The 16,031-nt window shown below is 41.8% G+C and overlaps 2 protein-coding genes and 3 non-coding genes across 5 annotated transcripts; 4 read left to right on the top strand and 1 right to left on the bottom strand.

The window, feature by feature from the left end:
* Positions 1-32: 32 nt before the first annotated feature.
* kncn (kinocilin) lies at positions 33-6,879 on the top strand. The gene is made up of 5 exons (XM_035633689.2): positions 33-2,848; positions 4,221-4,289; positions 4,410-4,472; positions 5,508-5,601; positions 6,591-6,879. The coding sequence occupies exons 1-5, from the start codon at positions 2,701-2,703 to the stop codon at positions 6,664-6,666; spliced, it is 450 nt and encodes a 149-aa protein (XP_035489582.1). The 5' UTR covers positions 33-2,700; the 3' UTR covers positions 6,667-6,879.
* Positions 557-628, bottom strand: trnaw-cca. The gene has a single exon. It is a non-coding gene; the product is annotated as a tRNA-Trp (tRNA).
* trnai-aau lies at positions 998-1,071 on the top strand. Its single transcript has one exon. It is a non-coding gene; the product is annotated as a tRNA-Ile (tRNA).
* trnag-ucc lies at positions 1,371-1,442 on the top strand. The gene has a single exon. It is a non-coding gene; the product is annotated as a tRNA-Gly (tRNA).
* Positions 6,880-7,792: 913 nt separating the features above from the next.
* On the top strand, positions 7,793-12,345 carry tmem275a (transmembrane protein 275a). The gene is made up of 2 exons (XM_035635676.2): positions 7,793-8,819; positions 9,712-12,345. Exon 2 carries the CDS (start codon positions 9,847-9,849, stop codon positions 10,465-10,467), a length of 621 nt encoding a protein of 206 aa, XP_035491569.1. The 5' UTR covers positions 7,793-8,819; positions 9,712-9,846; the 3' UTR covers positions 10,468-12,345.
* The last annotated feature ends 3,686 nt before the right edge of the window (positions 12,346-16,031 follow it).

Consider the following 16,031-nt stretch of genomic DNA (forward strand, 5'->3'; position numbering starts at 1 on the left):
TCAAGATCAAAGCCCTTTATGTCAAAATCTTGCTGCCTGTCTACAATAACAAGTCATACAAAATAAGAGGATTTATCGTCATTGTAAGTGAACAACGACATTTAGAGTGGTAGCTCTTGGAGACACCAGCAGCAATGTAAAAACCAAACCAAACAAGGAAGAGAAACAGAATATTTACAAAACTAAAAGAAAAATATATGCATTAAATAAGATCACTTCGATACTTTAAAATATATATACAATATGTGCAACATGTAATGGTGCAAACAGTGCAGTGCAAACAGGAGGTGTCAAAGTGGTTTAGTGTGTTAGCAGCAGTATGGGGAGGAGAGGGTGGTGATTGCCCTCTTTAGTCCTCAGCAGCTATGGGAGGTGTGTGTGTGTGTGTGTGTTTTTTGGGGGGGGTTATTGCGGATACAGCTCTGGGGTAGAACCTGTTCCTCAGTCTCGTGGTCCGTGTCCTGATAGTTCTGTATGTCTTGCCTGATGGCAATCTGTTTTCCAGATTAACGGGTCTGAGGTTTTTGCCCTGATAAAATATTTTGGGAAAAAGAGTTGACCCCGACGTGATTTGAACACGCAACCTTCTGATCTGGAGTCAGACGCGCTACCGTTGCGCCACGAGGTCGACAGATAATAGAGGAACTTTAACAAATTTAGACTTAAATAAAGTACAAATTGTGTATATGTGACAGGTGTTGAGAAATGCCCGCCTCGCTTTCCAATCCTCAGCTCACTGTAAGGACTTTATATAAAAACAGTCACCGGGTCCAGAAATGAAGGCAGTATGGAAGTGCCTGAAGCCTGCATTCCCTGGAAACACCAGCAGAGGTCGTCTCCCTGGTTGCAAAAAAAAGTGCCTCTCCACCGTGACCCTGAAGTTGACTGGTGCTTTCCGCCTCTCCACAACCTTTGTGTTGCAACAATGAAGAGAATAGTCGGGAAACATGAACATACACACATTTTTTTTGAAAAGGCGAACATCCTGAAAACTATTGGCCGGTTAGCTCAGTTGGTTAGATCGTGGTGCTAATAACGCCAAGGTCGCGGGTTCGATCCCCGTACGGGCCACGATACCTTTTGCTCTCCTCGATTGACAGATTTCTTCCTGTGTACCAATTTATTTTATGTGCTTGGCGTTCAAGTGGTCAATTCGTGATGAGAAGAATTTCACGGCATAATGACAGACTGAAAACATGAATTTGTTTGCAAAATCAATGTAGTCACATTCATATTACGAAGAAAAACTCCAAACAGTTAAAATGCTTTTAAATACTGTAGACACAAGTAAGTTATCATAAAAAAAGACCACATCGGAGAGGGATTGCATTGATTGTATGACATATATGTAACACTTTACTCAGTGTGAGGCGTTGGTGGTATAGTGGTGAGCATAGCTGCCTTCCAAGCAGTTGACCCGGGTTCGATTCCCGGCCAACGCAGCGGTCTTTTTTGATCTGTCTGATCATCTTTAAAGGCTTGATGAGGTTTGTATTATGATTTCAATAATGTTGATACATTATTTACATTATATTACATGCATTAATAACCACAACTTTCAATAAATAATTCACTAATCCTTTAGAACAATAACTTAATAACTTTAGCAAATGCCCTGCTGACCTGATGCTTCTAGATTTTGAGGTGTCAAACAGATCATTGACAGGGCTCTACCCAATTTATCAACTATCGAGTTAAAAAGACCAAAGTTTCTAGAGGGGGTTACAACCTGGAAATTAAACAGGTTGAAATCACTATCTTTCAAACACACACTCATACAAATATGTAACTGTTGGGCAAATTTGCTTCATTTTCAGGGGTCACAATGCACAAGGATTACAATAAGTCAATTGTGGGCAGCATGCTGGATGTGACGCACACATATACGCCCCATATAACGAAACTGATTAATTATAGCTGCAGACGTGTAACTAGTAAAAGGAGTTTACTAGTCGAACAGGAAATATGTCACTGTTTCTCTTCTACCCAGTAACTTCATTTGTAATCCCATTCACCGGTGCTAATCCTGCTTACCCTCTTTTTCCCTTTGTTGCCATGGATATGCTATTCCTATGGCAACTGCAGGCCTTTGTGAATGGCCTCGGGCCCCCACCGTAGAGGACTCCCTGAACCTTTCATTATACATTCCCTTCAAGCTCGCAGACAAATCACGCACGTAGCACATACTCTAACTCTGTCTTTCTCCCTCACTCCTCTTCCCCTTTTTTTGTCTCTCCATTGCTCTGCCCTTGTCAAACTACTGTATCCTACTTTTAAGACAGCAGCACCTCTGTTCGTACATTTAGTGTTCATTTTCTGTAAATTACACTCCAGGTACTCACTGATGCGGGATGCCTGTCCTGGCAGAAAGTGGGCTGTGATCAGATTTGTAGCACACGTATCACTTTCATAAGAGTCCGCGCCCCTAGCTTTCTAATCTTCAGTGGCAATGGAAACCAGAGCTCCATCTTTAAAGATGCATGAGACATCTTGAGCAACAGAAAACAGAGGTGGAGGCTCAGTCAGAGAAAGGGTTTCTGTGTCAATGACAGTGAAACAAGGGAGGGGCGAGGCTCATGCAGATTAAAGTAAAGTTGTAAGTGGCAGTGAGGGCCCAAGTTGAGTCAGAGTGCGGTAGGACTGGTCACTGTGGGTGTGTGTGAGTGTGAGTGGGGCAGGTGGGGGGCTTCCGCCTGCTGAATGAACCCCGTCAGCATCGGGGAGTACCATGGGCTACGGGTGGGCTCGGCCCTGCTCGGAATCGTGGCAGGCTGCATCATCATTGGGGTGTCCAGGGAGTGTGATGCTGATGCTGTAGGAGGTATCTTCCTGGGAGCAGGGGGTCTCGGTGAGTATGTGTATGAAACTCTTCATTTTCTTGCTTGCTTTACCCCAGCTGTAAATCATTGTGATACACAGTGTATTTTCTTATTCTCTGCACTTTGTCAAACAGGGAGTTTGGGAAATAACAGCCAAATATGTCACATAACAATGTTGCTTAACATATTGCACATTTCTTAGTGAATGGGTTACTAGAAAATGAAAAGAGTACTTTATCTTAATGCACAACCCCATAACAAATTATTTCCACATTGCGTCACCTTCATCAAATCCACACACATCCCTTTTTTGTACATGGGCTTTAATGAGGTCAGAACAAAAACTAAATTTGAAGAGAAACATAATTGATTACAATCAGAAAGTATTAAGGTGCCGTCTGGTTCAAGGAGGAATCAACAGGAACAATATCGCACAACTCGCAAACTGTTGAATATCTAGTTTTTACAACTGTCAAATGTCAAAAGCGAGGGTCTGTGACCTGTGGCACTTTCCATCCACTCTTCTTGAAAAGCACACCATGTCATCATCCGATACAACAGTGTAACTCGAACCAGCTGATAGCTGGAGGACTTGCACAGCCAAGATAAAGGAGGGCCTTAACTGCCTTCCTGGAGAGAAAGCAAAAGGACATGGGCTTTTGATCTGAGGGAGACGGCATCAACATGCATAGTTAATGTGAGACATATTCTCGCTGATGACAGCGTTCAATAATTAATTTATGTTCCTAACGTACACAAGCATTTGGCAAATCAAAACACTGCAGCTTGACAGAGACATTCATGCTGGAAGCACTTGTTAAGTAACCAGGCATCTAATTATGTGTTTTGGGGCTTATGTGCCATGATGCCTCCTCCAACACATACGCTGACTAATGAGTATGAACAGAGAGTTCTCGGCAGATTCCTTTCACTCCTTCTGCAGTTTCATGACATTTTAGGCACATACGTGCATCACAGCCACCCTCGGTACTTGCCAGGGTTTAATTTCAACTCTGCTGGCTTATAGGGGAGATTAAAAACTGTGTTTGATTTGAGCCGATCGCTGTGGCTTCACTGGCATTAACAACTGTTAAAAAATATATATTTCAAATACTTATTAAATAAGTAGTTTTCCATGAGTTAGAATGTGCATGTGATTAGATTTATTTTGTCACAGTGAAATCTTATAGGATTTTTTTTCATACTCTGCAGTACACAATATTTACATTGCCAAAGTCAATTTGATTGAATATTATTTCTCTGGAGCCAAGATAATGTCAGTGTCAAACCCTCACACAAACACTGCAATTAAGCTGTTATTGAGCATTTATTCCACCAATAATGACGAGAGCACTATAATAGAGCTAATGGTAACCCTGCCAAATGGCTTCTGCTTTCCAGGCCTGCTCATATCGATATACCCATTCATAAAAGCCTGGCTGAACATCAACCATATTCTTCCATCCTTCGGTAAGTTATTTTGATATTTATATTATTAAATATAAACGTGTTCACTGCATAAATTATGAAGTAATATTATCTCAATCCAGGAAAAACATTTTTGGTTCTAAACATGTTTGGAATTCTAAGGAAACTTCAGAGTGCACCCCACTCCCGCTCCTGAACAACCGACAGAGACGTTAAGACGAGAAGGTGAGTAGGAGAGTCTGAGCCAGACTTTCCCTCAACTGAAAAAGCATGACATTCAAAGGGATAGCATTCAACTACTTGATACTCAGCATCAAGTCTGCGTCTGATATTTTAATAACAAATCTGACACCGGTCTGTGCAAGGGAGATCTGATAGTTAACACCAGTCAGAGAGACATTGTATCCAGCTGATTATTGCAGAGCATCAGACATCTCCCTTAATGGCAGGCAGTTGAATAGTAAAAATAAATGACGTTTTTTCTTCTTTCATAATCACCTTTTCTTGTTTGAAAAAAACATTTTGAGATCAACGAAAGACGAACATGAGGAAAGAGCCACTGTCCTAATAGAATCTGGCCTTGTGAACATTCTGTGTGATTTGATTCAAAAATGTGAGGACAACCATTCGGAATGCAAGCAAAATATAACAATGCACTATAATTACAAATCACAAGTGTGTTGAGCAGCCAGCCTTGTAAAATATTTCAATGGAAGACCTACATGTTTGAGCTCTAATGAAAAGGAAAAAGTAGGATAATATAAACTAATATGATCTAATATGCTAATTAAAACTGAGAGTCAATGATTCTTTATCTCCATATGTGACATAAGCTGCTTTTGGACATTTCAGACACATTTAATTTTTCCTGAAATTTTCCGGAGGGGGCTGTATGTGACAACGCTAATGTCCGCAAATGTTTCTGTAGACATTTTCCGGAACTTTTTCCTGGCAGCCCCCTATTCAAATTTAGTAGTAAAATGGATGGATAGAAATTATGACATTGTGAGATAATATCATACGACAAAGTACTGTGAGATAAAATTGAACTCTTACTTACTAATATTCTGCTACAGCTTGTTCTCAGCTCTAGATCATTGACTATCCAAGTATGTGTGTGCCTTTTCCTTGAGACTCTACTACAAAAGAGTGATACATAGCGTGATACAACTCTCAGATTTCGACTGAGTGATGATAACATATGTAACGTCATGCTGACTGTTGATGTGTGTTGCCACATTTTCCCTTGTGGACTTGCAGGAACTCAGAGTCAACTAAATCTGGAACGTTGTAAGAGTCGTATGGGAACCTTTGTGGAAGGCGGACCAATGGCCGAGACCAACCCAGATGAGGGGTGTGGATTGAAAACCAAGAACTGTTACACTTATTCAAAAATGAAATACAAAATGATTAATGACTAGATATAAATAGCATGGTGTTGATTTAGTCATGCTATAATGAAATAGTTTAATTCTCTTGACAAATGAACCTCATCTCAACATTTCTTGGCCTGCTGCCCTTCTTTATATAGTTTATCGTTGATATAAGGATAGTCAGGTTATAAATGTATAATTGTCATAAGTCGATTGTTTTTGTGTAATGGCCAACAATACACCTTACTTAAGACCATGTTCTATTTGTGTTGCCCGTCCAAGCCATTTGGAGTAGAAAAGAGGGCAATACAATAGTGAATATTACAAGGTCTCAACGCCTTTTCATAGTCAATCATTTTGGACACCGTTGCTACGGTAACCCAGATACTGCACAGATTTCAGTCAGGTCAGATTAGATAAATCACCAACCATGCAGACAATATTTTTCCTGTTGTGACACCAAACAGCATATGTGTATACACTGGACTTCAAAACTATAGATTTTCGCAAACCCTTGAGTGACATTTGTTAAAATTAAAATGTTTTGAAGGATAGAAAAGAACATTTTATATAAAAGTAAATTTTCTATATTTACAGTCCAGCAGCTTGGAGAATAAATGCAAAACTGCAGTTCTTGCAATGTTTGATATGGCACTATTGCAATTTTGGTAATATTTTGATTAATCATTCAATCCTAGTCTATAATACTGATATCTATTTTTTAAATAAAACAGCTAAACCTGAAGATACTTAAATTTAATAAACATAAATTGGGCCAGGCTGTAGACAGTAAAGCTTGACTTAAACTCCAAGATAGGCAGAGAATGAATTAATGTGCTATTTTGAGTAGTTTACTCAATTTATACCCTGCATTACACTTTTGATAATTTGGGGGAATAAAATAATATAGGTTGTTTCAAATGGAGGGAAGACATATCACTGATGCGACTCATGCTTTGGTCTGTTGCAGGACGTCTACAGACATGCCAGACGTCTTATCTAGAAGGAAACAAAAACCATCGCCTTCAGATCAAGACCTACCCTGATGTCATCCCATGATCTGACTGACCTCTATTGTTCTGCTTCGCTGTTAAAAATTCTTCATTAGGTTTTCTATTAAGTGTGAAACAAGAGATGTTGATTTTAATCTTATTGATTCATTGTTTTTCTGTAAAATTGTTATATCAACTGTCCTATATGTTGAGATCACCTCGTGGGATTCTACTGTACTTATGTGGACTGATAAAACGTATTTTTAAATTAAACTGTGGTTGTCTTTGAAGCTTTTCCCATCCTCCTGACACCCAGTAAAGCAAACCAAGCCCAATAGTGCTACTTGTTTGCAGCTCATCTCATCATCACACAATGTTCTCAGCCACCGTTTATGAAATTATTCCCTCCAAGTTCCCTGGCTTGTATTTGACATGTGTGTACACACACACACACACACACACACACAGCTGTGTCCATTGAATGCACACGGTGAACTGCACCCCTGCAGTGAAAAATAATCCATTGATATTCGGGAGGGCACAGGCAGAATGTCTGCTGCATGGGGAAGAACGATGTGTGAAGTACTGTGAGGCTGAATAATGCCAGATCGTGTGGATGGGTTTCAGCAAAAAGGAGCATGAGGGGTCTGCGGCGGCTTGATGACAACAATTAGTTTGATTGTCAGGCCTCAAATCACAATGACTCACCAAAATCCCTCTGTGTCCACATAACGGTAAACACCGGAGGGACACATAATTGATTAATTATCAATTGAACAACAGCCAGAATGGGTTGAGACAATGGAAGCACATGAATATTGTTAGAAAAATGACCTGAATAAAAGCCAGAGTGAAAACCATAATGAATAAACAATTAAATAAGTGTCAGCATCCAGCAATACAAATTAACCTATCCCAGCATGCACTTGTAAAAAAAGGGAGTGAATTACCCTCTTTAAAAAAGTACTGGGAACATTTAAAGGGTCAGTTACACAAATCACTAAAATACATTTTTCTAATCACTCATAAGCTACAGAGAAAGAATGCCAAGACTAGAAAAATGCCATACTCATGCAGTCAATTTGTCAATAGAAAGAAACTTTATTGACAAATCAAGGTATGTAAAAAAAATAAATGAATAAAATTGGTCCTGTTTTTAAAATACAGCACCAAAACAATATTACCACATAATATAGCAGGAACACAGTGGGATGCTAACGGCAATTCAAATGTTGCAGCATTCGATTATCAACTTCCCTTAACTACAAACTTGTTAAATGGAAAAATAACCATGAATAACGTCCCTCAACAGTGATAACACACCCCACAACACAAAGGGTGAATTTAAAAAAGGGCCGGATGAAGAGAGGAGTAGACACATGTAAACACTGCAGGCTTCAGATGAGAGTGTACCATGTGGCCTTCATGACCTATGGCTGACATCTACCGCCAAATTGTGGACCATTGCCTTGCAATACCAATTCCCACCCACAGAGGCACTGTTGGAACCTCAAGGTTTGTACGGTGAATGTGTTAGGTCAGAAATGGCCCGGAGAAGGTCACATCGATGAATAATACCGACGCTGAAGTAATCAAAACTGATGATGATTTCAATTTATTTAAATGAAATTCCCCCATATTATGTGACCATGAGATTGGTTTAATAAACACTCGCACACTCAAACACACACACACACACACACGCACACACACACTCCAGGTTGAACGAGGGATGGCTCGGTGAGGAGGAGGAGGAGGGGCAGTCATCATCCTCCAGGTGATCTCTACGTGGCTGATTCAGTATGAATTAACGACACGTGACGCCTTCACACGATGCTTCCCGCCCGTGTCCGCTGCCGGATGCTGACCCGCCGGGTGCCGCGCGCGCCTCGGTCCACGTCGGGAGCGCTGCGCGGTGATGCTGCGTCTGTGTCGAGTCAACTCGCAAGACATCACCTGAGTGATCCGCGCTCCCTCGCCTCGCCACGGACTGAGCGGCTGTCATGACCCGTGCCCTCAGCACCGCGAAGCTACGAAAGCAACAACAACAAAAGGGGGGGGGGGGGAAACAAATGCCCTCGGTGTGTGTGTGTGTGTGTGTGTGTGTCATCCTTTCGAGCTCTCAGTGATCACGCCCGGTAATTAGGGCCGAGAGGCGAATCTCTTCATTGACCGATGTGAAGACCGTCGGTGAATCGACATACAAGGTAAGATGCGTCTGCGTTTGGATTTTTTTTTTTTTTTGCAGGAATGCAACACGTCGGTGCAGCGACCATGCATTTCAACGTGCTCTGGGCAAAACCGGGCTCATACCTTTTAGACAACTAGGTTGTGTTTGTAACAGGGTCATATGGATTTACTGACCGTACTGTACACAGCTACAGAGAAAAATGATCTCTTCCCCCCCACATCCCCTCTCTTCAAATGCTCTTGCACGGGCTGTATACTGAAAAAAGGCACAGATTTGATTGCAAATAATAATAATGATAATGATAATGATAATGAATAACCAAATCCGATTCCACAGTAGTGTAGCTGGCAAGATCGAAGCAGCTGCAGTGGCATTCCACACATTTTAATTCACCAAGAGAAACAGAATCATTGATCAGTCGTGTTAATGATCTGAGGCTCAGATATCATGTGCTTTATTATGCAAACATAAATATGTTATCTAATGTTATTATCTGTACTAATCTTAATGTATTTTGTCTGCCACAGTTACATTGGGTGCTCCGTCGCCTACTTTTGTAGGTGTCTTGTTTAACAGATATCAGTGTTCAATCTTAAGCAAACTGATGTAAATGATGTAAACATTAAAGGGAATGTCAGGTATCTGATATTTATTTTACTATGTCCGACCACAACCTCTCCAGACACTTGTAATTTAGAGGAGTAGCAGGGCAGAGTGATGAATGTTCAGAGCTCAGTGATGGATTACACTAGCTCTCTCGGGGAGGACACTTCACTATGACCACAATCATCATTAGATAGTTGTCCGACGACACACAGAACAGCAGCAGTGTGAGCGCACAGTTTGTTTTCTTCCGATGTGTGTATCCTACATAAAACTTACATCCATCGTGTTCTGTCGTTTTACAGACAAAGATGCTTCCGTGCTGTGAACTGGACAGAGTTTTTGTAGACATCGCCACGGGGAACGGTTCGGACTGAAACACGGGGAGACAGAACAACGCTACAGAAAGAGAGACAGAGTGAGAGGCTGGAGGAGAAATCATGGTCATCACTGATAGAAGCACCGGCACCCCTGTACCTAAAAAGGAGTCTCAGAAGAAGAAGAGGAGGTCGTCTCGCCCTCATGGCCTGCCCTCTCCCGCACTCTGCTGTGCCTGTGGCCTGTGCATCATGCTGGCTGGACTCAACATCACTCTGGTGGGAGCATTCGCCTTCAGCACACTGGTGCCTTCTGCCAACCCCCCGATCATCATTGGACCTATCCTACTGCTGGTGGCCTTTTTGTTTTTCGGGGCCTGCTGCGTGTGCAGCCGCCTCCCCCCTCCCCACAGCTCACGGAGGTCAAAGGTGGGCGGCAGAGGCACGGGATTGATGGGACACGGCGGGCTGACTGGCGGGGCAGCGTTTGAAATTGAGACCAGCGAGCACACGCTGCAGGATACTACAGCTGTGCAGCTCAGCCCCACATCCTCTCCTGGATCATCCCGGGCGTCCAGCCCAGGGAAGGAGGCTCCTGACGCTGGCCCAACAAGCTCCTGCAAGCTCTTCACCATGGAGACCAACGGCCCTTCTTCTAACTCCGCCACGGCAGTCTACTCGGCCTCCACAGCGGCAGGAGGGGAGGTGAGGCTCAGCCTGCCACGTGAAGAAGTGGTCAACTAGCAGAGCAGAAACTCTTCCAAGGCCAGAGTGCTGGCAGTGTAAATATCCTTCTTGGTCGAGGGCTTGCTGGGTGTGAGTGCTTGTGTCCTCTGGTTCTACGTAGTGCCATGTTTCTTTTTGTGACAAGTTCTCAACTGTATGCTTTGGATTTCTCTTGCTGTGCAGCTCACTTGGTGATAAGCATGCAAAATTAATGAAACAGTATTTGTGTATCATAGGTTTTGGAATTCGTGTTCCTACCTCTCCTGTGCTGTTTTCCTCCAAGTCGTGGGGCATTATGAACTGTTTTCTTGCAGAAATCAAACCGAGTGTCTGAAGCCATAAACATGTATCTTTCACTGTTTCTCTTGGTAGTGGAAAGCTCAACTGTCAGCGGTGGTTTGAGAAAACAAAACAAAATGTGATCGTTGATTTGTTCTGAAAAGATTATATGTGAAAGGTCAGTTGTGAAAACCAGAGTTGAATTGTACAGAGTTGTAGGTATGTGATGACATTTGACATTCTTATATGCCACTCTCAGTGCTGAACTTGTTTTGGGGACATGAAATATTATAGGTCACAAAGCAATATTGTCTCACCTGAGATCAAATTCGAGGCATTTACAGTTGTTTTCACCAGTACGTGATTACACACCCCAACCAACACATTTGTAAGGACCAATGGTCCATATAGGAAAGTGTGTTACTGTATATTTACATGTGTACAGTGTTGGCCGGTGGAAGCATTAGTTTGACTCATCACACACACACAACACTGTGAGCATTTTGTTTCTCACCACAATCTTGACAGATCCTGATTTCACATCTGTATTTTTATTAAAGATACCTGCAACTAGAATAGACCACGCCAATTTCCAATAGAATTACCTCATTGTAAGGCATTAAAATGTGTCGTTTTGATGAGTTTGTTATCAAAAAACGGAATTTACAGTGTGATTGGACACAGAAAGAGCGTACTGTGACATCGTTACCCAAATGAAATGTGTGAATTCAAATTTTTTGTGTGACATGACAAACGTGAACCTCCACTGGACCTAGTGTACACAATATGGTGAAGCCAAGACTAAGTTTAGATATTTAAGTATTTGCTCCCCATCACTGTGATGTCTTCTTGTCGGTTATAAACCTGACTGGTCAAAAAAAACAAAAAAAGACATTCAAACCCAGATTTCCTTTTAAAGGAAAGTTGCCTTAGACTGAGATATCAGGATCAAACTTATGAGGGCTATATAAAAAAATGCACAATAGCAGCTTTCTTCAGAAAGCCTTTGTTTGGCTCTTGATTTCTATTCCATGCTGTAGGGAAAGCCTCAACGGGTTTCTGTTTGTGGATCTGACAAATGCATGTAAATGGCTTCTAAATTGTTGAACCTAGCAATGTACATGAAGTAGCAGGGGCTACTCCTGCATACAAACGTACAGCCACTGAGCAGAGCATTCCCCTTATACAGTATTATCCTTCATTTTCTGTGACAAGGCTCCTTAAAGGGAACGTTTCTCTGTCAAAGCTGTTTCTCGAGCCAAATGAGTGTGCTGAGCTTCATTTTGCATGTTCGGAGAACTGAATTGTGGAAGATGCAAACACCCTGTTGTTAACTGTAGCTGTTATCTGTGTATTTCAATTTGTGTAGCACTTACTGTATACAAAAATCTGAAAAGTGTAGACGGATATAGTATTTTTGTGAAGACTATAAATTTGTTTATTTTGAAAGTAAGCAATCAAATTGTGAAGCCATTCAAAAAAATGAATAAAGAGGCTCTTTCAGTACAACATGATTTTTTTCCTTATGAATAGTTTGTGTGACAAGGTCCCATGTACCTGCTAGATTGCATTTTGTGACATTATGAAGTGAAATGAATAAAAAAATGTCCAACTGGATTTGTTACATATAAAAATATAAAGCAGGTTCAGCGTGATCTTGAACGATAAAAGTCAGAACACATATTCCATAAAAGTCAGAACACATATTCCAAGAAGGACTGTATATATAAAGATTATTTCAGGGCAATTTGTAGGAAAAGGACCAGACATACAGTATAAATGTCAGAAAAATAGAAAAAAACAGTTGGTGACTCTAATTTAGAATCTTTTAAATGCCATGCCAACTTACGCACCCGTTTAAAAATTCAAATGTCGTGTAGGGATTCAACTAAATGCAATTGCTCTTATTGATTAATTTGATGATTATAGTCCAAAACAGAAAGATAGTCAATTTAATTTCAACACTTAATCCCCTCTTTAAATAAAATGGTGATTTTTTTTTGTTATGTACCACCTTTCAGTTTGAATTTATGGTGGGCAGATTGAAAGGCTGGTGTGGAGAACAGAAAATGTTGTCCCATCGTATCAAGATAGCCTTGAGTGAAGACCGAGCTCCATCTGGCTCCGTGCTCGGTTTACCTGAGCGTTTAAAGCACAGGGTGGTTTGAAGCCGTTGCCACTGGAGGGCCCCAGAGACACATGCACGACTTTAGAGTAAAGTTATGTAAAATGTAATTTCAAATTGAACCAATAGATGTCACTAGATTATAACGAGTGTCTGGTGGCTTTTGTTCAGCCGGTCAGAGAACAAATGATGTAGAAGATTATATTCAAGTGATTGTGGGTCAAATTATCTGTGCGCATAAGAATCATTAGACTTGTGGTTTTCCCACTCAGCATTGTTTTGAGAAATCTGCGAGATAAAAGTGTTAATAGTTCACATCGTGGTTTTGTAAGATTTCTTATCACTGGGTGAAAACATAACACTTGGCAAACTCAGCTGATAGCGCTAATTGCATCCATGCCACGAGAACATGGTTTTCAAAATCCACGGTGCTGATAAAGCTCCCTCGTGTCACTCGCGCTCATGAAATGAAGGCACAGATCTGTGGTGTCCTACTTTCTGTGACAGCTCACGGATGACAAAATGGACTCAGGGACATTTTTTTCTCCCTATTAGAGGGGCTGCAAAAACTGTCCACAGTTGATTTTTTGAGAAAAGATTAAGATTAGTTTTGCACTATGAGTTTTACATCCACTAAGTCTTGGTTGACATACAAAAAAAAGAATGAAAGACTATAAGGATTTCTATGTATTGAGTTATCTACAGACCCTGTTCACGTTGGTATTATAATACAAAAAGGTTGTGTCTGACCTGTTTCCTGATGGATTTTTATACAAGTTAACAGTGATCACCAGGTTCAAAAGACTGTCAGTTGGGGTTTGAAGCAGCAGATGGTGGGTTGGGACCTGTTACTGGATAAGGATAAATGAAAGAGCTCAGCCAATATATATCAGCAGCATATAATGGGATTTTCTGTGATCAAGCCTGCACCAGAACAGTTGTTGTTGTAGGAAAACATGAAATCCACTGAGCTCCTTCTCCACTCAGCCTCCCTCTCCAAATTTCAACCGCTCACAGGTCGAGGGCTCCTGGATCTTCTGCCCGTTGGTCTTGACTGAAGAGGCTCATAAAACACATTAAATGTTTAGCCTGCTGGAGTCTGCAATATTTACTGCCATATGCAGTTGAGCAGGTTTGTGGGTAAGCCGCAGTCTGAGGAGAATATTTTAATTTTTATGCTCCCGGTGTGCAAAGGTGAAGGAGCGGCATCATGGTTTACCGCTGCAATATAACTTACATGTCACAAAAAAGGACAAAATGGAAATCAGCGTCTGCCCTTTGAACCTCTGTGACTCTCTGTGTTCTCAATTGGCTTTAAAATCAATTTTTATGAGCACCTTAAGAGTAAAAAAAACCCAACGCACTTCCTCATGGCCTTCCAATTCCTTTGGAGCAATGCAAAGCAATTCCACTGTACAAGGTTGCACGCGTCACTAAAATCTAATTACAATTGTTTCGTGTGGCTATTTCCTGCCAAATGATGAGTAATGATGAATGCGTTCTGCCGACGCAGTGTCTCATCCCTTGACCTGCATGGCTTTCTTTTTTACGGCATCAAATAAATCTACTCTGTGGATGCAAGATGTTGACTTTTGTTTTGTAGCAAACAACATGAGAAAAACCTGCAAGCTGTGGTATTTGTTGACACATAAACTCTGTTTGTGTGTTGCATCCATATTGATGAATTGCAGGAACACTTCCAGTATCAGCAGTCTGTCCCTTCAGCGTCACTGTGTGTTACAAAATCCCCAACGAGGCAGTCGATATGTCAACTACTATCAGACTACAGTCTCTTTCTGTTGACATCTTCAAGCAGATTGTAGCAGTACATCACTTGCACGTGGATATCAAGCTAATGACTGATTGCTCCTGATGCCAAGATGTAGTGTGAACAAATGGAAAGGTCTGGGAATTTCAGGCGTGAGCTTAGAGAACATGCACACAGGCGTCGGATGCAGCCTGCGTCTTCTTGTTTGTCATGACAAGACGCTGCAAACACACACACACACACACACACACACACACACACACACACACACACACACAGACACACACACACACACACACACACACCTGCAAGCACAAGCATTCCATCCGCTCTAAACCGGTGCATGGCGGATCCTGACGCTCTGTTCATGTGCTCCTATGTGGATGTGCCTGTGTGTGAGAACGCTCTCAGTTGAATGAGTCGGCAGAGGAGGGGGATGGAGGGTATAATCAAGCAGAAAAGATTAGGGGAAGACGAGCTGCTGAAGATCTATGAGAGCAGGCACTGGTTATATAACCCTAACCCATTTCCCTGCGCTCACAAAGACAGACTGGGAGGGAGGTGAAGGAGGATTTACTGAACTGGGGTGAATCCTTGTGTTTGGACTAAAATGAACCAGGCCATTGGTTATCTGCATGCACAGTTGGTTCAGATGACAATAGGAGTCAAATTCTCATTCAAACACTGTTTCTCCAGATTAACAAGGAGGTCACAGATTGTTTTTTCGGAATAAAAGCCGGACATGTTTAGTGCAACAGAAATTTGCTTTTGATTTGGTTGTTACTGACCACCTTTGGTTATTGCTTCATAGTATTGGTGAGAACACTGTCAGTCTGGGTCAACCCTGTAACGGAATTGCAACCGAAAACATATCAAAATTGGCTTCATTCTAAGTCTAGATGGGGGTGTTTCGGTTCTCCATGTGCCATGCATGGGCGAGACTGGGCAGTGAATGCTGGGCTGCTTCTGTTGGTCTCTGTGACAGCGGCAGTCTGAGGGTGACATGGAGAGGAAAGCTCCACACAGATCAGGGGTAAAGATACAGAGGATTTCGATCAGAATCAATGAGGGTCCTAATTGTAATGCCGCAGCGCCCCGGCATACCAATGGCCGCTGACAATGGGTCCCTCACCATTCTCAACTCCTCCTTTCACCCACAGTAAATGGCAGTTTATTCAAGTGGCTGGGCTGTTGCATAACCTCGCCTTTCTCAAGTCCATATGTGGGCCCTGCGAGAAGGACAACATACGCAGTAGTGTATAGAGACGGAATCCCAGTGTACTGGGACAACAACATTTTTTAAAAAAGCACAAGAACATGTTGCAACAGTGTGACAACCTGCTAGGACCTAGCCGCGTATGAATAGCTTTAATTCAATGGCAGGCAAACCAATCCCACTTTCCTATATCT

This window comes from Scophthalmus maximus, chromosome 5, assembly GCF_022379125.1.
Source record: "Scophthalmus maximus strain ysfricsl-2021 chromosome 5, ASM2237912v1, whole genome shotgun sequence".
NCBI lineage: Eukaryota > Metazoa > Chordata > Actinopteri > Pleuronectiformes > Scophthalmidae > Scophthalmus > Scophthalmus maximus.

Coding starts and splice junctions, on each gene's coding strand:
- kncn (XM_035633689.2), top strand. CDS start 2,701: ATGAACCCCGTCAGCATCGGGGAGTACCATGGGCTACGGGTGGGCTCG. Junction 4,290..4,409: donor CCATATTCTTCCATCCTTCG/GTAAGTTATTTT, acceptor TGGAATTCTAAG/GAAACTTCAGAGTGCACCCC. Junction 4,473..5,507: donor AGAGACGTTAAGACGAGAAG/GTGAGTAGGAGA, acceptor GTGGACTTGCAG/GAACTCAGAGTCAACTAAAT.
- tmem275a (XM_035635676.2), top strand. CDS start 9,847: ATGGTCATCACTGATAGAAGCACCGGCACCCCTGTACCTAAAAAGGAG.